General features: G+C 39.8%; 1 protein-coding gene across 9 annotated transcripts in view; it reads right to left on the minus strand.

Moving 5' to 3' along the window:
* Positions 1 to 889: 889 nt before the first annotated feature.
* ABCG2 (ATP binding cassette subfamily G member 2 (JR blood group)) overlaps positions 890 to 25,637 on the minus strand; it is a 68,060-nt gene continuing 43,312 nt past the window's right edge. For 6 of the 9 annotated variants that reach the window (XM_087434570.1, XM_004430944.3, XM_087434566.1 and 3 more), the window contains 8 exons: positions 25,340 to 25,590; positions 21,059 to 21,141; positions 8,809 to 8,898; positions 7,213 to 7,337; positions 5,995 to 6,149; positions 3,830 to 3,919; positions 2,847 to 2,929; positions 890 to 1,094 (listed from right to left, as the gene is read on the minus strand). In XM_087434570.1, the coding sequence (XP_087290696.1) occupies positions 947 to 1,094; positions 2,847 to 2,929; positions 3,830 to 3,919; positions 5,995 to 6,149; positions 7,213 to 7,337; positions 8,809 to 8,898; positions 21,059 to 21,141; positions 25,340 to 25,590 (1,025 nt within the window). In that variant the 3' untranslated portion in view covers positions 890 to 946. The remainder of the gene's footprint in view (positions 1,095 to 2,846; positions 2,930 to 3,829; positions 3,920 to 5,994; positions 6,150 to 7,212; positions 7,338 to 8,808; positions 8,899 to 21,058; positions 21,142 to 25,339; positions 25,591 to 25,637) is intronic. The other 3 variants (XR_015552948.1, XM_087434567.1, XM_087434569.1) reach the window with 3 other exon arrangements.

The following is a 25,637-nucleotide window of genomic DNA, read 5'->3' on the forward strand; positions in this document are numbered from 1 at the left end:
TAGAATGAAGAGAAGATGTGTCAATAAATGAGATGTGTGTGTAGGGAAGAAACTGGCCTTTATAGGGCCAGTTATAATAGTTATTATATCATAAGTCTAAAATTTTCAGAGCTGGGAAGGATCTTGGAAATTGCCTGGCGTGAACAGTTCTCTACGGAAGTAGCACTGGAGGTACTGATGCAGTGGGACTCAAGGGGCCCAGACATCTGTATATGAGCAAAGTTCCTCAGGAGACTCGAATGCACACCCAGGTCACAAATCACTGAACCACCCCACAAGGGGTAAGTCACCAGACTCCAGGCCCTCTAAACCGACAGTCCAAAAGCCCAGCCAATACCCCTGAGATATTCAAATTCCACTAGAGAGAAATCTCAGTAAGTTCTAATACCCTTAAAAGGCTTATCAAAGCTTTTTCTATCATATTGCCATTTTTACCCTGTAAATAACACTGCGTTTTTTTTCAACACAGTTTAGACCTTTCACTACAGCATTTATATATATATACATTTGTTATTTATTATTTATTAAATAATGGCAGACTATAGATTCATATAATATTGAACTGAAGGGCAACTAACCCACCTATTTATTTTAAAGATGAGGAAACTGATACCAGAGAAATCAGTAACTTGTCATGAGTTTCTAGAATTCAATTCTTTTTTAGGTCAATAAACTAAACTAGATTTCTCCCCCATGGTTACTGTCTGACTAGATGAACTAATATGCAGGACATAATATCACTAGTTTATGTCTTGGTTTCCTTCACATATAATTCATGAAGTTCATTGTGATTTCTAGGAATGTTTCTGTTGAAAATAATTCTTGCTAAATAACACTATGATGGCAAATGAAAAGAAGACAACAACAAAACTTCAATGAAGACTTAAAATAATAAATCAAGGTGTTCTCTTTTTAATATGTGCGTAAATCATGTAATATAAAGAGTTTAAGAATATTTTTTAAGAAATAACAATTTTAGGTAGGCAATTGTAAGGAAGATAACAGTCATGCACACCAGGGCTACATGATTCTTCCACAGAGCCCAAGGTGACAGATCGATGCCCTGGTTTTTCAAATATTCTTCGCCCGTACATCTGAAATTCAACAGGAAAAGAATATGACTTCATTCTTAGCATCTGTCAAATTTTACTCAATACATTTACTGTTCCTTAGTTAAAGAAGCCTATAGGTTACCAAGTCTTAAATAACTATCTCTTCATATATAATAGGTAACAGTCAATGAGTACTTACAATTCTGCCAGATACTACGCTAAGCAACCTGCGTAGAGTAGTTTAGTTAATCCCTAAAACAACCCAATGGGGTAGATATTATACACATTTAAAAGATGAAGAAACTAAGGTTTAAGGTGCCTGGCCAAGGTCACAGACTCATACTTTGAACTAAGTTGCTAGCATCTCCAAATTCATTTGTTTCCAAATCTACGATGCTGCTCTCTCAAAGGGCAGAAACTTTTATCAAGTAATTTTTCATTTACTCCTGATGGGGAAAACCTCAGCTTTAGCAGATGACAACTAAGGCCCTTACAAAGATGATCAAAGCTCTTTATAGGACTCATTACACACAAATCACCCATGCAAAAGAACACAGCTAAGAATTCTAAAACTAGGAAAAGAGATGAGTAAGGGCTTCCTGCCAGAGTTGCACTCCGTTGGTTCTTATACCAAGAATGGAATGAGCATCACAGATGCTCAGCTGCAAGGCATCACCAGCAGGCCCAGTGATCAGGTGTAAGCCTTGGTGGTAGCTGGGGTAGAGCAGGATGGAGCAGCCTCACCACAGGTTAGAACAGCCCCTGGTACTAAAAATGCTGGGCACAGCCACAATTATTGCCTGGTACCATTTTTTGTGCAACTCTTAGAATTTAGCTGTTCAAAAACAAAATGTTACACCCACACCAAAAGAGAGGGACTGGGCAGGATAAAGAAAACTTCTCTTCATAAAGGTTTTCCAGCAATACTTCAAAATAGCATTTTGTCCTGTTATTAAGCATTATTTGTATTCTACTTGAATGGTCATGAGATTTAGGATGCCAGCATTCCTTTTTCTCTCATTAGTCAATGTATCAAAATTAAACCATTAACAACCATTCATCAAAAAGGAAAGTGTTACTCAATTTTTAAAACACCATCCTCTAATTTTATTAAAATCTGCATTTCTCTTTTATTGACATTATGCAAAAAATGGGATTTCCTTCTCAGCTTACTGAAATATGTGTTTCTTTCTTTAGAGGATACATCCTTCAATAGGGAGTATTCCAAGTCAGTTTAAAAATAATAATAATAACCGTGCGGACTTTGATTTCACGATGTCTCCTAAATGCAGGAGGATGAGGCAAGTGCCAGGAGTATGGCAGGAATGTTCACTCCCTTTCCGCTCCTGCTGCCCTTTCAGCTCTGACTAGCAGCCCTGGGCTGGGCTCTCAGGAACCCACGAGTTCACAGATCCACACACTTCACACAATCTGTACAGTTCAGACACCTTGCTACAAGATCAAAGCAGCTCATTACAAATTCAAATGTTCTGAAAATAAAAACTAAAATCCACAATCAAAACAGCAAAAAGATCTTTTAAAAGGTCCCAAACAAACAACACATAAGAAACACTTCTCCAACTTACATACAATTTTGACCGCAGTAGAGTACCTAGGAGTGGTACAGCACCTCACATGCAATTTAGTGTCTCGCAACTCACTTTATGGAGAAGAAAATGTAGGCTCAGAAATCAGTGTCCCTGTAAGGACTCATACCAGCTCTAAATCCAGCGGCCTTTCTACAACACACCACAACAATAAGCAAACCCATTACAACACTGAATGCAAACTTACATTGCATAGCTACAGCTATCGTTTGCTGTTGTATTGAGTCCTGGGCAGAAGTTTAGTCCCAAAAACTCGTTATACTGCAAAGCCTGTAACACAAGGAGGAGCAGGGCAACGTAGATAGTTTTAAATTTCAAAGTTTCCAAAGAATTATCCCGATCACGTCCTCCTAGTTTAATCTTCATTGTTATTTCTAAAAATAAACCAAGCTTCACATTCACAGTCTTTGTCACACCAAAGCAACTAAAATTATTTTCCCTGGCAATCAAGAGGCCTTGGGCTGGGATTTTGGCATCTAATACAAGGGAAGTAAAGTATTTGGCCAAGAAGGGAGACCTCTGGCTATATTACCCCATTGCTCTTTCTTCTTCTTTCTCCAATATTATAACCCCATAAACGCTATAATTAAAGTGATACAGTGGTACTCAATAACTATTGTTAATTTATAGCAACAATCTTTTTTATTTTCTTGTTTGTTTTCATCAAAACCAGGAATAATCTTTGGGAGTTAGAAACTCAATCATACTATATTAAGACACAGTTTTCTTTGGAGTTGATTCGCTTTCTAAAGCCAATAGGCTGTAAGTCTTATACGGTCTTTGTTTTTCTTCTAATTTCCCTTTCAATATCAAATATGTATTTTAGGCTCCCATATTCTCACTTATTTCCTTATTGAACTGAAACAAACTCTATTTTTTTACATCAGTTAGTCAGTCAATCTTTCTCCTTCACTATGAGTTATCTCCCCAGACTTCACCTCCTCAAACAACAGGGAGACTGGAGAAACCCCAAGTGACCACCAAGGTGACCTCTGGCCTTATGTTAACCAAAAATAATACAAAATTCTCATCCATTGCTCCCAAAAGGAAATTCCTGGATGGGAGACTTTCACAGCTCATGGCCAGGGACATGAGACGGTTAGGCTTTACTTTGGTTGTTCCCAGCTTGGGAACAAAGATTCGGTCACATGACAGAAAAGGAAAACTTACCGTATAGCCATATCGGGGAATGCTGAAGTACTGAAGCCATGAGAGCCAAGACGCAATGGTTCTGAGATTTACCAACAGCCCTGAAAATATCTATAAAAAGCAAATACCAAGAATCAGAATAGGTGGAGTCATCTCATGAATTCTAGAGACTATCCTCTTTAAGTCCCCTAGAACCTTGTAAACATTTCTGCTAAGGCCAACTCTTTCTTAAAATTCCTTTCACTACTCTCAAGACTTACCATATCCTCTCTGCATGTGCATACCTCTCCATAGCTGGGGCAGTTTATGGTTTTAAAGGAATGACAATATATTTATGATATATATTTCATTTAATTGGAAGATCCTTAATTGTCAAGGCTTTTACTTTCTCTATAACTGCACACAATGGGAGGTCAGTATGCACTGACTGTTCGAACGAGACAACCTCGGTATGTCCCCACCAATCAACACACTGGACTATATCCTGAGCATCTCACGCCCCTCTCTACTTCCATAATACAGTAAGATTTGTTGTTTACAATGGTTTGCATTCTATGTCCATATGACTTTAGCAATAATTTGGAGTTCAGAATGCATGCTTAAAACCAAAAGCCTAGAACTGATACACAGCATAATGTGGTGGAATGCAGCATAAAATATGGTCAATACCTTTGTTTAAATTTACCACAAAGCAGTATTACAATGGAGAGCCCAGGAAGGACCGATCCAGCAAGAGATGGCTACACAGGAAGAGATTCATATAAAACTTCTAACTGGCACTAGGCATGCTGGGATGGGCCTAACAGTGACAATGTTGCTGGTGTGACTATGTATTTTTAAACTTGACCTAACCAAGTGCTTAACATATAACATGCAGCATCTCTGAGTAAAATCCGATTTTATGACTGGTTTTAAAAGTTGTATATAGGAACCTTTAAATAATAAATCAAAGCATCTAATATATCAAACAAAACATTTTTATATATTGAAGGACATTTATTGGATGACATTAGAGGAAATGTACACAAGGTTTGTCACTTTCTCAGTAATGTTTACATTGATAGTTTTCAAACTCAGAAATGGAAGAATTATACTTTGGCAAGAGTTTGTGCTAATTACGTACCTTTTAAAGACATCTACTCCTACTCTAGTACTCTAGCAAGAAGGACATGTGTATTAAGTAAATAGCCTAAGCATTCCTGTTTCCTTGATGCAGTAGGGAAACATGGTAAGTGGTTCCCTTCACCTGTTGATTCAGCTATGTGCGTGCAAAATTGAGGGGCATGTAAGGTTAGGATTAAGTAACCGTTAAAAAAAAAAAGGTAAGCAGAAATATATTGATTTAAGAAAATGTCAGGAACCCAGATCGCAGGGGACCTAGTACTGTGTGGACTTCGGAATTTTTCAGTATTTTTTTTTTTTTTTTTTTGTGAGGAGATCAGCCCTGAGCTAACATCCGCCAATCCTCCTCTTTTTTTCGCTGAGGAAGACGGCCCTGGGCTAACATCTGTGCCTATCTTCCTCCACTTTATATGGGACGCCGCCACAGCATGGCTTACCAAGCAGTGTGTCGGTGCGCGCCCGGGATCCGAACCAGCGAACCCCGGGCCGCCGCAGCGGAGCGCGCGCACTTAACCGCTTGTGCCACCGGGCCGGCCCCTTCAGTATTTTTTTAAAACACTCCTTTTCAAAATATAGGAGGGACCCAAGATAGACTACCCATGCCACATACTGTTCTATTTCTCGTGGAGCTTAGCCTTTCCCTTGGAGAGCAAAAGATCCAACCCAACCGCCTCAGCTGCTGGTTCAATGAGCCAGCAGTTCTCCTACACCAGCATAACCTGTCGTTTTTATGAGGGAATCTTCCAACCAAAATTTTTCTGGTTTTTGAAGTTCTAATTTATCAAGGTTTCACTATGTCACCAAGAAGCATCTTTAAAAGCTCATTTATAACAACATGTTAACTAAAGTTACAGTAACTATGTTAGAACAGAAGCAGAAAAGGCTGAGAAGAGTCAAGAAAAAGCTGGTGCATTCCCTAATATAAGCTACCCTTCAATACATGGCCTCCTTAAAGCAAATAGTCCCCCTGACAAAATCCAAAGCAGGTTTTACATGACAGGTGAATTTGCAGGAGGGTGTGAGGGGAAATAATTACTTCTCAGAGAAGCACAGTTCCGACTCACCATCATAAACACAAAACAGATGGTCATGAGAAGTGTTGCGATGGAGACCACACTCTGACCTGTTGCTACGGCCAGTCCCATAGAACTGGCTGAATAAGCCACCATCATAAGGGAAAACATCATGATGAAGAAGGCCTCCACCTTTGGTTTCAATCCTTTGGAAGAAAAGAGGGAGTTAATCCAACTGCCTAGGTCACTGTGTATCTGGGATTGTTTGTTGTGCAAATAACACTATGATAACCCATAACCCTAGTCTCCTGAGACAAAGTACCATATAACTCTGGGGTTGAGGATGGGGTTAAATTAAGTTTCATAAAACTTACTATTATGGGTCGTATGATCTGAAGATTTGGAACAGCCATAAGAACACCAGTCAGGTGTCTGAGGATCTAGGTTCTATGCCTAATTCTTTATGACACACCTCTTATTTGTAAAATGTAAGTTTAAACTCAATCAGTGGATCTTCTCCTGTAGTGCTTCGTCAAAAATACATATATATATTTCTGGTGTGTTTGTGTGTTTATCAGTAAAATATAAGGAAATTCTGATGCAATGAGCCTGGGTGAAGCCTAAACACAATGCACAAATGAATCTTCTACATCTATCAAACAAGTATTTTTATTAAACCAATAAACCCCAAAAATTATTCTTTCATTATCTTTATACACATACACACACACACACACACAAATATAAATAGATAAGTAATAAATATCCCAGCTCCAGCTCCTCTAGCATAGTCACAAAGAGTTTTATGAATGCTCTCCATATTTGTATATGACACAAAGCATCTCTCAGTAAAATATAGTTTTATAAATAGTTTTAAAAGTTGGTTTGGGGGCCAGCCTGGTGGTGTAGTGGTTAAGTTTGGTGTGCTCCACTTCGGCGGCTGGGGTTCAGATCCCAGGCACGGACCTATACTACTTGTCAGCCATGCTGTGGCAGCGACCCACATACAAAATAGAGGAAGACTGGTGACAGATATTAGCTCAGAGCAAATCTTCCTCAGCACAAAAAAAAAAAAAAAAAAAAGTTGGTTTGGGAAAGTCTTGACAAAAATGTCCTCAGAGAATAGTTATTTCAGAATGTGCAGTGGATAGATGCTCCCTTATCTCATGGCTTGGTTTACAGTTTTGAGAACCAAAATACTTGCAAAAAGAAATTAGCTTCCCCTCATGCCCAAGACTAAAGACACATACTTTTTGTCTTATTGCTTACCTAACATGAAGTATATTATACAAGTAAATAAAATACTTGGTATCATCCTCATGGGTAATAAATCAGATAACAGTTTTCCAAAGAAATAAGATGACACTCTGTAGTATCCACTGATATATTCATGTCTACAAAACAAAAATTCATATCATCCATCATACATTAGTTTAAGAAGGCACAGACCAGATGATTAAACCACTTACTGAACAGATTTCTGCTGCCACCAGAGGTCTAACACCTACAGCTTGTCACATCCTCAAGGTTAACCTGCCACCCTTCATCCCTGTCAGCATCAGGCACCATCTCAGGTGGGCGTCATCCCCAAGGAGATGATGTCATACCCAAGGAGCTCTGGGCAATGAGCCCTCTTCTCATTATGGAGCCCCCTCCTCATGCCACCCACTTTGCCCTCAGTACACCTACTCCAGGTAAACAGGTTCTGCATCTCCTTCCTCTCTTCCCACACTGGCTCTCCTTGAAGAACAGCACGTCAGTAGCTGATCTCAGCAGTCGGAGAGGCTTTTCTTTCTCCCCACTTCTGATTATGAAGAAGCCCCCTAATGCAGGGGGCTTGACTATTACTCAAGCCCCCCAATGCAGCTTCAATCACTAAACTCTTTCTACTTCTACTCTCATGATAAAAAAGAAAATGATGGGACCGGCCCAGGGATGTAGCGGTTAAGTTCACACACTCTGCTTTGGCAGCCCAAGGTTTGCAGATTCGGATCCCAGGCACTGACCTACACACCACTTATCAAGCCGTGCTGTGGCAGGCGTCCCACATATAAAGTAGAGGAGGATGGGCACAGATGTTAGCCCTGGGCCAATCTTCCTCAGCAAAAAAGAGGAGGACTGGCAACAGGTGTTAGCTAGGCCTAATCTTCCTCACCAAAAAAAAAGAAAGAAAGAAAATGGCACTTCTTCCTTCAACCACCATGCCTGCCAACCATACATCCCTGTCAGCTATCATATCTTATTTTCTCCCCTCTGAAGTTCTAGATCCTTCCTCTTCCTGACAATCTTCCTGCTGTAATTCCAAACTCTTCCACCAACATCTTCATTCTTTCCCTCTCTAATGATTCCTTTCCTCAGCTTGTAAATATGGGCAAATCTCTTCCAACGTTGAAAAACACAAGAAACAAAGCAGCCCGCTCGTTATTTTAAGGCTGTCCTCTGGCTCTTTCCATCCCCCTTCCATTGAGGGCTAAGCTTGCTCTACATTCTTTGTCAACTTTATCTCCCCATTTGCAACTTGCTGCTCAATCCACTACTTTCTTTCTATCAAGCCCCTCAAACTTTACTTATGAAGGTCACCATGACTTCTCATTTGCTAAAAATAAAAGATCCTTTTCAGCCTCTTTATTGCTTGCTTTCTCTGCAGCATTTGGATTTCCTGGCTATGTCCTAATCTTGAAACTCCTTTTCCCCTTGGTATCAGGCCCCACATGCTCATGATTTTCCTCCCAGACTCTGACTGTTTTTTTGCCATCAACATTGGTAACCCCCAGGAACCAATCGTGGCCTGATTCTGGACGTGACCAGTTTGACCAACAGCCCTGATAATGGATAGCCCCCTACCTAGAACAGAGACCTACTCACATGAAGAGCTTCTTCTCGATCACGAAGAGCTCCACGACGGACACACTGGTGAAACACTGGTTGGTTGTAAGGAAGAAGAGCACCCCAGCTCTGCGATGAGAGAAAGGGAACAAAAGCACCAGTCAATTAAACCTTCTTAGGTCAATTTTCTACCCTCAAAACTCTTTCCTCAAATGATATCTTATAACAGTAGACAGACAACTGCTCTGGTTAAAGCAGAGAGGAAGTATGAGCCCCATCAGGTCTCTCCCCTACTCCTGCATCTCCACAGTGCACCCCTGGAACTCCATATAGCACAGTTTGAAATTCACGATTCTGGGCTACTATGGATTGAACTGTGTCCCACAATCCATACTTTGAAGCCCCGACCCTCGACGTGATAATATTTAGTGACAGTGTCTTTGGGAGGTAATTAGGTTTAGATGAGGTCATGAAGAAAGGGCTCTCATGATGGGATTAGCGCCCTTAAAAGAAAAACGAGAGACATCAGAGCTCTCTCTCTGACAGGCGATGACACAGCAAGAAGGCAACAAGCCAGAAGAGGGCCCACATCAGAACCCAACTATCTCCAGAACTGTAAGAAATACATTTCTGCTGTGTAAGCACCCAGTCTGTGGGTCTTTGTTACGGCAGCCATGCTGATGATTACACAGGTCGTAAAAATACTACTGCCTTGAATTTTAACTAACAAGAACACCAAGCACCATTACTATGTATGAACAGAGAAACAGTGAGCCAAATAAAGCCCGCAAAGGTTAAAAACCTTTATTGGCCACTTTTTAAAAGTTGAGTAAAGAAGAAACTAAGACATGAGGTGGCAAAATGAAAGACAGCAGAGGGAAACTTCTATCCACACGTTATTATATATATACATCCACCACACAACCATCAGCAGTCAACATGGCTTCCAGTGTGCTCAAAAATGAAAATAAAGTGGTGCTTATGAAGGAAAAATTAATTTGTGTGCCTGTAAGAAAAGAAAGACTATTAACGTTTCTTTCTCAGCAAAATAACTAAGGTAAAAAAAGAAAAGTACACAGTTAATCAATACTTCAATAGAAATATGGATTTTACAAAAGCATGCCAACATCCCTGAAACAGTGATGGGCTTCCCTTCGTAACCAAATAATTTAATTGGAATTGAGGGTGTGAGTTGAAACTGAAAGAAATAAAGTGGGGCCGGCCCCGTGGCTTAGTGGTTAAGTGCGTGCGCTCTGCTGCTGGCGGCCCGGGTTCGGATCCCGGGTGCGCACCGACACACCGCTTCTCCGGCCACGCTGAGGCCGTGTCCCACATACGGCAACTAGAAGGATGTGCAGCTATGACATACAACTACCTACTGGGGCTTTGGGGGGAAAAAATAAATAAATAAAATCTTTAAAAAAAAAAAAAAAGTGGTACATCATTTAAAAGACACAAAAATAAGAAAACATTTTAAAAAACATAAACCCAAGATTACAACCCCAAAAAGAAAAAGTCCATAGACGCTCAGTAATTGTTTTTAACACCAAAAATAAATAAATAAAGAAAGAACTTAGGGAACAGGCCGTTTTAAAAGTAAATGTTTATACAATAATTAATAAACGGAAAATAGCCAGGCCTATTACACAAGCAGCTATGCAAATTTCTATGCACAAAAAAGCCTAATATCAAGCAAAAGCTAATCTCAGAAACATGGGACATGGCAGTAATTCAGCTCAATTTGTTAGTAAGTCTTACATCTAACAGTACAATAATGTTCATAATGATTCTGAACTAGTAGATAGTGAAATGGCTTCTAAATCATAAGATAATTTATTTTATAGTAAATATAGTTTTTATTGTTAAAAAAATTTAATGTATTCTAATTCTTTCCAAGGTGGTAATCCAGGTCTGTAATATATAATTATTGATCCATATTTTTTTGAAATACCTTTCTCTTAATATACATTAATTTGTTTAGCTATCACAACTCTGTAATGTAACTATTAGGAAAAGAAGCTCATACTCTACGAGTGATTAAAACCCAGCTTGTCAGTTTACAAGTCAGAGAAAGAGCAAAGAGAACATCTCTCTGGGATAATTCATTCCCAAAGAAGAGAACCAAACCACTGGCCTCCTGAGCAATTTCAAATGATGAAAACATGGTAGCAAGCTTAAGCCAAACACACAAATTAGGGCCGCCCCATGGCTTAGCGGTTAAGTGCGTGCACTCCGCTACTGGCACCCTGGGGTTCGTATCCCGGTCAAGCACCGACGTACCGCTTCTCCGGCCATGCTGAGGCCACGTCCCACATACAGCAACTAGAAGGATGTGCAACTATGACATACAACTATCTACTGGGGCTTTGGGGAAAAAAAGGAGGAGGATTGGCAATAGATGTTAGCTCAGAGCCAGTCTTCCTCAGCAAAAAGAGGAGGATTAGCATGGATGTTAGCTCAGGGCTGATCTTGCTCACAAAAAAAAAAAAAAAACAACACAAATTAAAATAAATCCAATGCCCAATTTCTCCAGAAAACATTTGAAGAAACAGCTAAAGCTCTTCTTCATTTCTCTGGATTCTTCTACCAAGAGTTTTAATGGCTAGATTTCCAGTTCCTTTTTAAAATTCGAAATGATAACAGGTTACTCACTATTTTTTCCCAAATGCTTCCTGTTGCACAACACAAAAGGTCCATGGGCTCTAGATTCTGGGATGTATAATCTCTGCTTGGTGAAAATATGGTATCTACACAGGGTACAAACCATTAACTACTAGCAAGTTTGGAAACAAGCGAGAGAAGAACACAGCCCTCAGGGAAGGCAAAGAAAAACAACCATATAACTCTGGAAAGAGCTACAATAAAAATCCGTTGTAGAGTAATATTATCTGACTCCACACAGGAGATATTTTATTTTACCTGAGTGAGGAATTGACTTTCATGCTTATTCTTTCTTTCATAAACAATTACCCTTTTCCAGACATCAAAATAGATTCAACTTAACTTACTGCAACTTTTCTCAATAGTAAAATGGGGATAATACCATTCACTTCTGTGGCCAGGAGTGTAACCTGATTCTGTGGGTATAAAGCTTGGAGATCAGAGTCGGGCACAGTGTGGGTCTCCATACACGAAGCCCAAGGAGACTCTGGGGTCTGTGACATTGACCTATGTTCAGAGCATGCTAAAGCCCATTACAAAGTCTTATCATGAAACAGTACTTTTTTTTTTCGCTGAGGAAGATTCACCCTGAGCTAACAACTGTCACCAATCTTCCTTTATTTTGCATGTGGGTTGCTGCCTCAGCATGGCTACTGACGAGTGGTGTAGGTCCATGCCAGGGACCTGAACTTGGGCTGCCAAAGTGGAGCACATCGAACTTAACCACTAGGCCACCAGGCCGGCCCCACCCATGAAACCGTATTTTTAAGGGCACTTTATGACTAACACTAGGTAAGGTAAACTAACATTAAGTGCTAACCATATAATAGAAAAAACTGAGTCCCAGCCACCTCCTGACATCAAACAAATCAAAAAACAGAAAGGAAATTAACTCACAGGTAATAAAAGAAAAAAACAGATAAAACTGGAACTGGACTATGCCAAAATTTAAAACTTTTGTGCATCAAAGGACACTATCAACAGAGTGAGAAGAATGCACAGAATGGCAGAAAATATTAGCAAATTCCTATCTAATAAGGGGTTAATATCCAGAAATATAAAGAACTCTTACAGTTCAACAACAACAACAAAAATCCAATTAAGAAAGAGGCAAAGGAGGAGCTGGTCCCATGGCGTAGTGGTTAAGTTCGATGCGCTCCGCTTCAGCGGCCCAGGTTCAGAGGTTCAGATCCTGGGCACAGACCCACGCCACTCTTCAGCCATGCAGTGGCAGCAACCCACATACAAATTAGAGTAAGACTGGCACAGATGTTAGCTCAGGGCTAATCTTCCTCAAGCAAAAAAAGGAGGATTGGCAACAGATGTTAGCTCAGGGCAAATCTTCCTCAGGAAAAAAAGGGTGGGGGGGGGGGGCAAAGGATTTGAATAGACATTTCTCCAAAGAAGACATAATGGCCAATACGTATGCACATGAAAAGATGCTCAACATCACTAATCATTAGGGAAATGCAAATCAAAACCACAATGAGATACCACTTCATACCAATTAGGGTGGTTATTATTAAAAAAACAGAAAATAACAAGTACTGGCAAGGCTGGGAAGAAACTGAAAGCCTTGCGCACCGCTGGTAGGAATGCAAAACGGTGCAGTTGCTTTAGAAGACAGCATGGTGGTTCCTCAAAAAATTAATGGAATTATCAAATGATCCAGTAATTCCACTTTTGGGTATATACCCAAAACAATTTAAAGAAGGTGACGTCAGCAACATGGCTGAGTGAGCTGTTCCCTGTGTCTCTCTCCCTTCGAACTACAACTAAAAGGACATTCATTGATCAGCAGCGGATACCCACACAGCACATCAGGATGCCTGAGAAACCGGAACAGCTATATATCTGAAGGTGGATCGACTACCTCCTGAGGAGGTGGTGGAGATAGGTCCCCCCTGGACCCGAGGCTGTACAGGGCATGCGTGCAACTTCTTTCCCGGCTGGGGCAACCATAGCACCGCTGCGGCCCTGAGGGTGGGAGCATGCCTCAACGCGATTGTGGAAACAGGTGATGGCAGCCCTGAGCCCCCATGTGATTGCCATCTAGTGGGAGAGCCCTCAGGGCCACATGGCCCACAGAGAGCAGTGCCCGTTTGGACCCAGTGGGGAAGCCCCGCCCACCAAGCACAAAAGCTGGTGGAAACTAGGAGCAGAGGGCGGCTGAGATGCTGCCCAGGCAAACGAGCTCCTGGCTGCCGTGAACACCCATAGTACTGCTATGGCCCCGAACGGCAGAAGTGTGTCTCAGCAGGACTGTGGGAGCAGGCAGCAGTAGCCCTGAGCCCCCGTGTGATCACTCTCTCGTCCAGTGGGAGAATTGACAATCCCACCGCAGTCCCAGGGAGTGGCTTTGGCTCGGTACCCGAGGGGAGGTCCCACCCACCAAGGACAATGGTTGGTGCGACCTAGGAACAGAGGGCGGCTGAGCTCCGAGTCCGGGTGAACAAGCTCCCAGCTGCCGTGAATGCCCATAGTACCGCTGCAGCCCTGAAGCGGGGAACACAACTCCATGGGTCTGTGGGAGCAGGTGGCAGTAGACCTGAGCTCCCATGTGATCACATTCTCATCCAGTGGGAGAATCCATAATCCCACCAGGGTCCTAGGGAGTAGTTTTGGCTCAGTCCCAGAGGGGAAGTCCCACCCACCAAGCACAACAGCTGGTGTGACCTAGCAGCAGAGGGTAGCAGAAACTGAATGAGCCCCCAGCTGCTATGAATGCCCACAGTACCACTGCAGACCCAAAGCGGGGAGCACAACTCGGTGGGACTCTGGGAGTAGGTGACAGCAGCCCTGAGCCCCCCGCGTCACTACTTTCCCATTCGGTGGGAGACCCCACAGGGCCGCTGTGATCCCAAGGAGTGATCCAGGCTTGGACAGGCACAGCTGAGAGGGATTGTGGCAGCAGGCTCAGATTACACAGCTCCCGCCCATCCCCCCACCCCCCAAGTAGCAGCAGGTGGAACCTGCGTCCAGAAGCTATCACTATGCACTGGCACAAATCCACTCCATCAAACAGTATAAAGAAATATATTAATACTTCAGACCAGAAGGAAAAAGAAAAACACCCAGAAATCAATCCTGAAGGCCTGGAAATCTACAATCTAAATGACAAAGAATTCAAGACAGCCATCATAAGAAAACTCAACTAGCTACAAGAGAATTCCGGAAGACAGTTCAATGAAATCAGGAACCAAATTACTGAACAGAGGGAATTCTTCACAAAAGAGATCAAAACTATAAAGAAAAACCAAACCAAACAGAATTGTTAAAAGATGAAAAACACAATGGATGAGATAAAGAAAAATCTGGAGTCCTTAAACAACGGAGCTGACAATATGGAGGATAGAATTAGCAATCTGGAGGATAGGAACACAGAAATGCTTCAGATGGAAGAGGAGAGAGAACTTAGACTAAAAAGAAATGAAGAGGGGGCCAGCCCCATGGCGTGGCAATTAAGTGCATGCACTCTGCTGCTGGTGGCCTGGGTTCAGATCGCGGGTGCGCACCGATGCACCGCTTGTCAGGCCATGCTGTGGTGGCATCCCATATAAAGTGGGGGAAGATAGGCACAGATGTTAGCCCAGGGTCAGTCTTCCTCAGCAAAAAGAGGAGGATTGGTGTGGATGTTAGCTCAGGGCTGATTTTTCTCACAAAAAAAAATAATAAAATAAAATAATAAAATAAAATAAAAAGAAATGAAGAAACTCTCTGAGAAATATCCAACTCAATTAGGAAATGCAACATAAGGATTATAGGTATTCCAGAGGGAGAAGAGAGGGAAAAAGGAGAGGAGAGCTTGTTCAAAGAAATAATAAGAACTTCCCAAACCTGGAGAAGGAGCTGGAATTACATGTAAAAGAAGCCAACAGAGCTCCTAATTACATCACTGTAAAAAGACTTTCTCCAAGGCATGTATTAGTAAAGCTGGCTAAAGTCAATGACAAAGAAAAAATATTAAGGGCAGCAAGGCAGAAGAGAATAACCTACAAAGGAAGCCCTATCAGGCTTTCAGTGGATTTTTCAGCAGAAACCTTACAGGCTAGGAGAGAGTAGAATGATATATTCAAAATTTTGAAAGACAAAAACTTTCAGCCAAGAATCCTATATCCAGTGAAAATATCCTTCAGATATGATGGAGAAATAAAAACTTTCCCAGATAAACAAAAGCTGAGGGAGTTCACTGCCACAAGACCCCGCCTACAACATTTGATCAAGAAGGCCCTCATACCTGAAAAAAAAGAAAGAAATGCTTTATAAAGCCTTCAGCAAGGGGATAAATAGACAGACAAAATCAGAAAATTGCAACTGTCTATCAGAACAGATTAGTAAACACTTAATAATAACTCTAAAGATAAAGAGAAGGAAAACATTCAAAATAAATATTATCACTTCATTTTAACCACAAATTCACAAAACATAATGGGATAAGTTGTGACAACAGCAACTTAGAAGGGGAAGAGGGAAGGGATGAAACCTGCTCATCCTAAGGGGACAAAAGGCTATCAGGGCATGGATGATCTCATCCATGAGATCTTTCATACAAACCACATGGTAACCACTAAATAAAGAATCAGAACAAAGACACAAATGATAAATAAAGAGAAAACTGAGAAAACCATCATAGAGAGCCACCAAACTGATTAGTAGTCCAAAATACACAGGACAAGAAACAAGGGAAATACATAACACCTGAAAAACAAGTGATAAAATGTCAGCATTAAGCCCTCATATATCAATAATCACTCTAAATGTAAATGGATTGAATTCCCCAATTAAAAGACACAGAGTGGCTAGATGGATTAAAAAACAAGACCCAACAATTTGCTGCCTCCAGGAAACACATCTCAGCTCTAAAGACAAACACAGGCTCAGAGTTAAGGGATGGAAGATGATACCCTAGGCTAATGGCAAACAAAAGAAAGCAGGTGTTGCCATACTTATATCAGACAAAGTAGACTTCAAGATAAAGCAGGTAACAAGAGACAAAGAGGGGTAATAGATAATGATAAAAGGGACACTCCACTAAAAAGACATATCACTTATAAATATATATGTACCCAACAAAGGAGCACCAAAGTACATAAAGCAACTATTAACAAACCTAAAAGGAGATATCAACAACAGCACAATAATAGTAGGGGACCTTAACACCCCACTTACATCAATGGATAGATCATCCAGACAGAAAGTCAACAAGGAAATAGTGGACTTAAACAAAAAACTAGACCAGATGGACTTAACAAATATATATATAGAGTACTCGTTCCAAAAACAGCAGATTACACATTCTTCTCAAGTGCGCATGGAACATTCTCAAGGATAGACCATATGTTGGGAAACAAGGCAAACCTCTATAAATTTAAGAAGATTGAAATCATAACAAGCATCTTTTCTGACCATAATGCTATGAAACTAGAAATCAACTACAAGAAAAAAGCTGGGAAAGTGACAAAGATGTGGAGATTAAACAACATGCTACTGAACAACCAATGGATCACTGAAGAAATTAAAGGAGAAATCAGTGAATATCTGGTGACAAATGAAAATGAAAATACACCATACCAACTCACATGGGATGCAGCAAAAGCAGTCCTGAGAGGGAAATTCACAGCAATACAGGCCCACCTTAACAAACAAGAAAAATCCCAAATAAGCAATTGTAAGCTACACCTAACAGAATTAGAAAAAGAAGAACAAACAAAGCCCAAAGTCAGCAGAAGGAGGGAAATAATAAAAATTAGAGTGGAAACAAATGAAATTGAAAACAAAAAAAACAGTAGAAAGGATCAATGAAACAAAAACCTGGTTCTTTGAGAAGATAAACAAAATTGACAAACTCTTACCCAGACTCACCAAGAAAAAAAGAGAGAAGGCTCAAATAAATACAATTAGAAATGAAAGAGGAGGGGCGTGCACTCTGCTGCTGGCAGCCTGGGTTTGGATCCCAGGCATGCACTGATGCACCACTTGTCAGGCCATGTGGCGGAGTCCCACATAAAGTAGAGGAAGATGGGCACAGATGTTAGCCCAGGGACAGTCTTCCTCAGCAAAAAGAGGAGGATTGGCGTGGATGTTAGCTCAGGGCTGATCGTCATCACACACACACAAAAAAGAAATGAAAGAGGAGAGATCACAACAGATATCACAGAAATACAAAGGACTATAAGAGAATACTACGAAAAACTATATGCCAAGAAATTGGACAGTCTAGAAGAAATGCATAAATTCTTAGACTCATACAACTTCCCAAAACTGAATCAAGAAGAAATAGAGAATCTGAATAGACCAATCACAAGTAGAGACATTGAAACAGTAATCAAAAACCTCCCAAAAAGTAAAAGTCCAAGACCAGATGGCTTCTCTGGAGAATTTTACCAAACATTCAAAGAAGATTTAATACCTATCCTTCTCAAACTATTCCAAAAAATAGAGGAAGATGGAACACTTCCTAACACATTCTACGAGGCCAGCATCACTCTGATACCAAAGCCAGACAAGGACAATACAAAGAAAAATTACAGGCCAATATCACTGATGGACATAGATGCAAAAATCCTCAACAAACTATTGGCAAACTGAAAACTGCAATACATTAGAAAGATCATACACCATGATCAAGTGGGGTTTACACCAGGGATACAGGGATGGTTCAACATCTGCAAATCAATCAATGTGATATGCCACATTAACAAAATGAGGAATAAAAACCACATGATCATCTCAATAGATGCAGAGAAAGCATTTGACAAGATCCAACATCCATTTATGATAAAAACTCTCAACAAAATGAGTATAGAAGGAAAGTACCTCAACATAAAGGTCATATATGACAAACCCACAGCCAACATCATACTCAATAGGGAAAAACTGAAAGCCATCCCTCTGACAACAGGAACAAGACAAGGGTGCCCACTCTCACCACGCTTATTCAACATAGTACTGGAGGTTCTGGTCAGAGCAATTAGGCAAGAAAAAGGAATAAAAGGAATCCAAATAGGCAATGAAGAAGTGAAACGCTCACTGTTTGCAGACGACATGATTTTATATATAGAAAACCCTAAACAATCCATCAGAAAACTATTAGAAATAATCAACAACTACAACAAAGTTGCAGGGTACAAAATCAACCTACAAAAATCAGTTGCATTTCAATACTATAATAACGAACTAATAGAAGGAAAACTCAAGAATACAATCCCATTTACAACTGCAACAAAAAGAATAAAATATCTAGGAATAAATTTAACCAACGAGTTGAAAGACCTATACAATGAAAACTATAAGACATTATTGAAAGAAATCGATGATGACATAAAGAAATGGAAAGAGATCCCATGCACATGGATTGGAAGAATAAACATACTTAAAATGTCCATACTACCTAAAGCAATCTACAGATTCAATGCAATCTCAATCAGAATCCCAATGACACGCTTCACGGAAATAGAACAAAGAATCCTAAAATTAATATGGGGCAACAAAAGACCCCAAATAGCTAAAGCAATCCTGAGAAAAAAGAACAAAGCTGGAGGCAGCACAATCCCTGACTTCAAAACATACTACAAAGCTATGACAATCAAAACAGCATGGTACTGGTACAAAAACAGACACAGAGATCAATGGAACAGAATTGAAAGTCCAGAAATAAAACCACACATTTATGGACAGCTAATCTTCGACAAATGAGCTAAGAACATACAATGGAGAACGGAAAATCTCTTCAATAAATGGTGCTGAGAAAACTGGACAGCCACATGCAAAAGAATGAAAGTAGACCATTATCTTTTGCCATACACAAAAATTAACTCAAAATGGATCAAAGACTTGAAAGTAAGACCTCAAACTACAACACTCCTAGAAGAAAATATAGTCAGAACACTCTTTGACGTCAGTCTTCGAGGGATCTTTTCGAATTCCTTGCCTACTCGGATAAGGGAAACGAAAGAAAAAATAAATAAGTGGGACTTCATCAGACTAAAGAGCTTCTGCAAGGCAAAGGAAACCAGGATCAAAATGAAAAGAGAACCCACCAGCCGGGCGAAAATATTTGCAAAGCATTTATCCAACAAGGGGTTAATCTCCATAATATATAAAGAACTCACAAAACTCAACAACAAAAAAACAAATAACTCCATCAAAAAAATGGGCAGAGGATATGAACAGATATTTTTCCAAGGAAGATATACCGATGGCCCATAGGCATATGAAAAGATGTTCAACATCACTAATCATCAGGGAAATGCAAATCAAAACTACACTAAGATATCACCTTACACCCTTGAGAATGGCTATAATCACCAAGACAAAAAAATAACAAATGTTGGAGAGGGTGTGGAGAAAAGGGAACCCTCATTCACTGCTGGTGGGACTGCAAACTGGCGCAGCCTCTACGGAAAACAGTATGGAGATTCCTCAAAAAATTAAAAATAGAAATACTTTATGATCCAGCTACCCCACTTCTGGGTATTTATCCAAAGAACTTGAAATCAACAATCCAAAGAGGCTTATGCACCCCTAGGTTCACTGCAGCATTATTCACTATAGCCAAGACATGGAAGCAAAACAAGTGTTCATCAACAAATGATTGGATAAAGAAGATGTGGTATTTACATATACACAATGGAATACTACTCAGCTATATAAAAAAAAAAAAAAAGACAAAATCGTCCCATTTGCAACAACATGGATGGACCTGGAGGGTATTATGTTAAGTGAAATAAGCCAGACAGAGAAAGACAAACAGTGTATGACCTCACTCATATGTGGAATATAAACTAACACATGGACAGAGAGAACAGTTTGATGTTTACCAGGGGGAAGGGAGTTGCGGGGGGGTGGGCACAAGGGGTGAAGAGCCACATTTATATGGTGACTGACAGATAACAATGTACAACTGGAATCTCACAATGTTATAACCTATTATGACATCAATAAAAAGAGTTTAAAGCAGAGACTCAAACAGATATTTATTTGTACACCCATGTTCATAGCAGCATTATTTACAACATCCAAAATGTGGAAACAACCCAAGTGTCCATGGACAGATAAATGGATAAAGAAAATAGGGTATATCCATACATTAGAATAATATTCAGCCTTTAAAAAGAAAGAAATTCTGACATATGCTACAACATGGATGAACCTTGAAGACATTATGCTAAGAGAAATAAGCTCGTCACCAAAGGACAAATACTGTATGATTCCACTTATAAGAGGTATGTCGAATAGTCAAATTCAGAGACAGAAAGAATAATGGTGGTTTCCGAGGGCTGGGGAAAGGGGAATGGGCAGTTATTGTTCAATGGGTACAGAGATTCAGTTTGGGAAGATGAAAAAAGTTCTGGAGTTGGATAGCGATGATGGTTGCACAATAGGAATGTCATGCCACTGAACTGTACACTTAAAACTGGTTAAGAGGGTAAATTTTATGTTCTGTATATTTTACCACTATATGTATATATATAAGAAAATTAATCGCCCATTCAGCTTTCAACTCACTGAATTATCCTACTCCTCAATTTACCCTGCACTTGTCTCAAATTCAAACTTTTAATGGATTTTTCAGAAGCTTGAAAAAAGTAACAGCACTTTCTCAATATTGAGATCTAAATTTACTTACCTATTCTGGATTCCTGTAGAATCCAATTTTAGATCAAAGAAAATGGCACCTATAACCAGTCCCAGGATGATTGTTACAATTATCTTTTTGAAAAGAAAAAAAAGTTTCAATTAAAGGCAAAAACTTAACACACCATTTATTATTATAATATATATGGCTACATCATCAAGTCTCTCCATTGAGATCCTTTAAATGGCTTGGCCAAAGTCCTTGGGAGAATATAAAACAGTGTATGTTATTAGACTGCTCTCTAAATTAAAACAGAAAATAATTAATCTGAGTGTTGGGGAGACTGACAGGAGAACAACGTAGACTACTGGAAAAGTAAGACTCCTGTCAGCGCCCCCCAGGACCACCAGCTTAGGGTCCAGGTCAGGCCACTGGGCCTGCAAATGTCATCTAGAGCAGCAGAACCACACAAGCGCCCAGCAACGTGGTTTGGGGAATAAAATTAAGTGGCCTGAACTCTCAACCTTTGTGCTGGTGAACACGCACTGTTTCATATTTCAAGAGGTTCAAGTAAAAACAGGATGTCTTTATTCTTAACATTAAAAATAAATTAAATTTTTAAAACACACATAAAAAAATTCTAACAATGGAATTTTGCACATTAAGGAAGTAGGGGTATGCTGGGGCCCGTCTATCTGACCCGGGTGGGGAGCCCATGCCTGCACTGGAAAAGTGCATTGTCACCGTCACCAAAGCATTCAGCCAACTTTCTCTGCAGGCACCCAAGTGCTTCTGTTACCCTTTCTGCTGTCACTGCTTCTCTAGCAACCTCAGCCCATAGGGCCTACAGCCAACAGCGCAGAGCCAAGTTGCCAATTCTTTGCCACTCTCTCCTACTTCCACTTACTCAGTATGTTCGATGACTCCTAAGAAGACTGGAAAAACATCACTTTTGCTTTTAAGATTGATAAAATGTCTCTTAAGGACACTTCTATAAGAGAAGGGTTAACGGTTATATTATGATATAATTATTTAAGGAAATTCCACTTACTGTACTTTTAGGTTGTACTAAGTATAAAAATATAAGAAATGGTAATCTAAAGAAAACAAAATATCCCACCATGTACCTTAGAACCTTCAAAGTTCAAAATAAAAAAAAAGTCTTAGCACTACAACAGTACCATGGCATCAAGACTTGAAGTAACCTGTCAAGCACACTTTTGGCATGAAGCAAACCAAACCAGAAAACAGGATTAGGCTCTGTGAAGCCCATAGTCTGAAAAGACTATGATTTGAGACATCCTTAAAAATTCCCTTGCCATTCATGTCGACAAAACAAGCTTGCAAAATAAATAATGATGATTCCATCAACATGTGTGCATGCACATGTATACAAGCCTACACTTTTACTCAGCGTAACTTTAAGCATATTCAGACTTCTTAAACTGGCTACTCCACATGCTTTGTTTCTCTTGCATTCAAACTTGGTATCTTACACTAACAGACTGTCGGTATTATCATTAGCTTGTTTCCTAAAAGTTTCAAAGTTCTAAAAGTACTTTCAAAGTTAGCTTTCAAACACATTGACAAAATGACTAATCCTGTAATTTTGTCATGCTTTTACAAGGTGTGTCTATGTTATTCTTTCTTGTATTAAGGAAAAGCAAAACAGGCAAACTAAATGTTGCTCAAGTAGCAGGCAAAGAGATTTTATCTATGAGTTCTGTGCCTCTGGCCTCTGTTTTGAACAGAAGGAAAAAAAAGAAATTCCCTAATATGTTATTCTGTCTTCGTTCAAATGTGTTTATCAACATTTCTCAAGGTGAGTTCTGAGAGATGTTTAAGGCCGTCATTAAAAAAACTAATACATAGTCAAACATTAAATATGCTAATGTAACAATGAATCGTCAAGAGATATGATAGTGTTTTCCAAATTGATTTGATCAGAACACACTTGGCCGATTAAATGAGCATTAAATCTTCTTCTACAGATAATCCATTCATTCCAAATACCTTTGGTTAAATGCATTACCAGAAGCAAAATCTGAGTCATGTCAATGACTAAGTATGGCTGCAATACTACTGATACAAGATTATCAGTAGGAAACCATAAAACATTTTCATAGCTCCACGTTCAAATACTTAGAGAATAAATGATATTCGTGTAAGATTAAAAACTCTAAACCAGAGGTAAGCAAGCTATGGCACACAGGCCAAACAGGGCCCATCGCCCATTTCTGTTCGGCCCACAAGTTCAGAACAGTTTTTACCATTTTTTTAATGGTTGAAAAAGAAGAGAGAAGAATAATATTTCCTGCCATTTGAAATGTATATGAAATTCAAATTTCAGTGTCCATGAAGTTTTACTGGAACACAGCCATGTTCATTTGTTTATGTATTATCTATGGCTGCTTTCTCACTAAATGGCAGAGTTGACTACCTAAGACAAAGACCACATGGCCTGCAAAGCCTAACGTATTTATTATCTGGCCCTTTACAAAAAAGGCGTGCCTACTCCTGTCCTAAGTTAACACTCCAGTATTTACAAATCTGAAGAAGAGTTGCCCCCTCCAAGCAGATGCACAGTTCTGTCCTTATTCCATGAGATTGCCACAGCTCTGAACACTGTTGGGATTCCTTTTGTGGAACTGAGTTCACTAAGGAGGCACGTAGGCTTGAACATGCAACCTAGAGGCACTAGGCCTGGAGTTTGCATCTGAAGGAAGCCTAGCACCAAAAGATGCAGAATCGTGGTGTATTAGAAATAGCTCCACATTCTAATCATGCCCCGCCCAGAACTACCATGTGATTGGACAAGACACTTAAAAACCACTACTAATGGCAAGAGAAATTGTTATTATTTTCCAAGTACAAAAAAATCTAATGCACAAATCACACTCAAGAATCAACTCCATTACATCAACTCAATATTGAATACCGGGTAACCAGGTTGACCTCATTCACCAGACTTGTTTTCAAACGACATCAAATCCACTGTAAGAATAAAAATTTACCCTTGTTTGATCATACACAAAAGTGCTCATGTTCTGATAAAAATGTCAAATAACAAGTACCAAAAATGTTTGGAGCAATTAGCAGTATGGCTCAAAGAGGGATATAGGCTCTCAGTAATAATACTTAAAAGGCAACAGTACTGAAGAATGAAAATTATGGTGCATGTGGTATGAAGTCAATAATATTTCATTAGAGTGAACAACACGTCACCTTTTAGTACTCAAGAGAAATTCAATGATTGATAACAAAATGAACAACCCCAAAAATAACTGGCTAAATTGATTTCCTTAGAAAGGATGGCCTAATGAGCTGGTAGGGTTTTGTATGACAGAGTGCTTGAGAATAACAGAAAAACCATAAAGAAGTAATAATCAACAACTATCAACAGAGCTAGCCAAAAGATGACAAGAACACGATTCCATCCTAATCAAAAGTTAATCTGACAATGAATAGCCTTATTTAATGGAAGTCGAGTTTGCTTACTACCTTTGTGTTAACTGCAAACTGTTTTTGGTATCTAGCACTCTCCTAAGATTAAAGTCTCTAAATGAGGAAGGTCAGTTATAAGGACCGGCATTTGCACACAGGTTCTTCCTCCTCAGACAGCAGCCAGCCCCCCATCCCACCCTCAGGTGCATCACCTGTGGTCTAGGTGAAGGCTCCCCCGACCTCTTGATTTAAAATGCAAACTAACCCCTTTTCCCTCTCTCCGTCTTTCCCCCTCTCTTTTTCTTTCTTCCTTCTCTCTCCCTTTCTCCACTTCTCTCCTTAAACTTTCTCCATAGCCACTTTTATCGTCTGACATGCTATATATTTTATTTCTGTATGAATTTATCGTCTCTCTCTCCTCATAAGAAAATAAGCTCCATAGAGCAGAGATTTTCATTTTTGCCCATTTTGTTCACTGCTGTATACAAGCTCCCAAATGCAGCACATATTCAATAAGAACTTGTTAAATGAATCAGTAAAGGAACGTGGACAGCTAACAAAAAACCCCAAACGTAGCTAAACATTTCCTTTACCTCACAATTTTTTTTAAAAAATTTTCTACAAAGATTATCCATTACAGTTTGTCTAAATCAACAAAAATTCTGAATTATGTAGTCCAAAAAACCACTAAAAAAAAGTTTTCCATAAGTAAAAACTTAATCGTGTTTTAGTTGTTCTATTGACTATTTCTATATCCCAAACGGAGTGGGGATAAAATCAGTGGAAGGGTGGATGGAAGATAAGCATAATCCTAAAATAAATTCTATCAGAACCCAATGTTCTCCCATGAGTATTTCACAGCATAATTAGAAGAATCTGTCAGATTACCTGAGCTATAGAGGCCTGGGGATTGCCCAGTAAGTTTTTGAATGAACGCTTGGAAATCCATTTGAGCTGATGAAAGAAGGAGGTGGTGTAGGTGATCTCCTTGAAGGCTGCGCCCTTCTTGCTTTTCTGACCCCCTGAGAGTTGATCTAACTCAACTTTCATTTCTCTGCAGAAGGTAGAGTTGCCATAAAACTCAGCTAACTTTTCTATGAGAGACATCTCTCCCTGGGAAGGCTCTTCAGTCTCGTTGGCTTTGGAATAAAAGTAGATAAAGAAGGGAAACATTATTAACAAAATA

The sequence above is a fragment of the Ceratotherium simum genome, chromosome 8 (genome assembly GCF_057802395.1).
Source record: "Ceratotherium simum simum isolate JZ-2026a chromosome 8, ASM5780239v1, whole genome shotgun sequence".
Taxonomy (NCBI): Eukaryota; Metazoa; Chordata; class Mammalia; order Perissodactyla; family Rhinocerotidae; genus Ceratotherium; species Ceratotherium simum.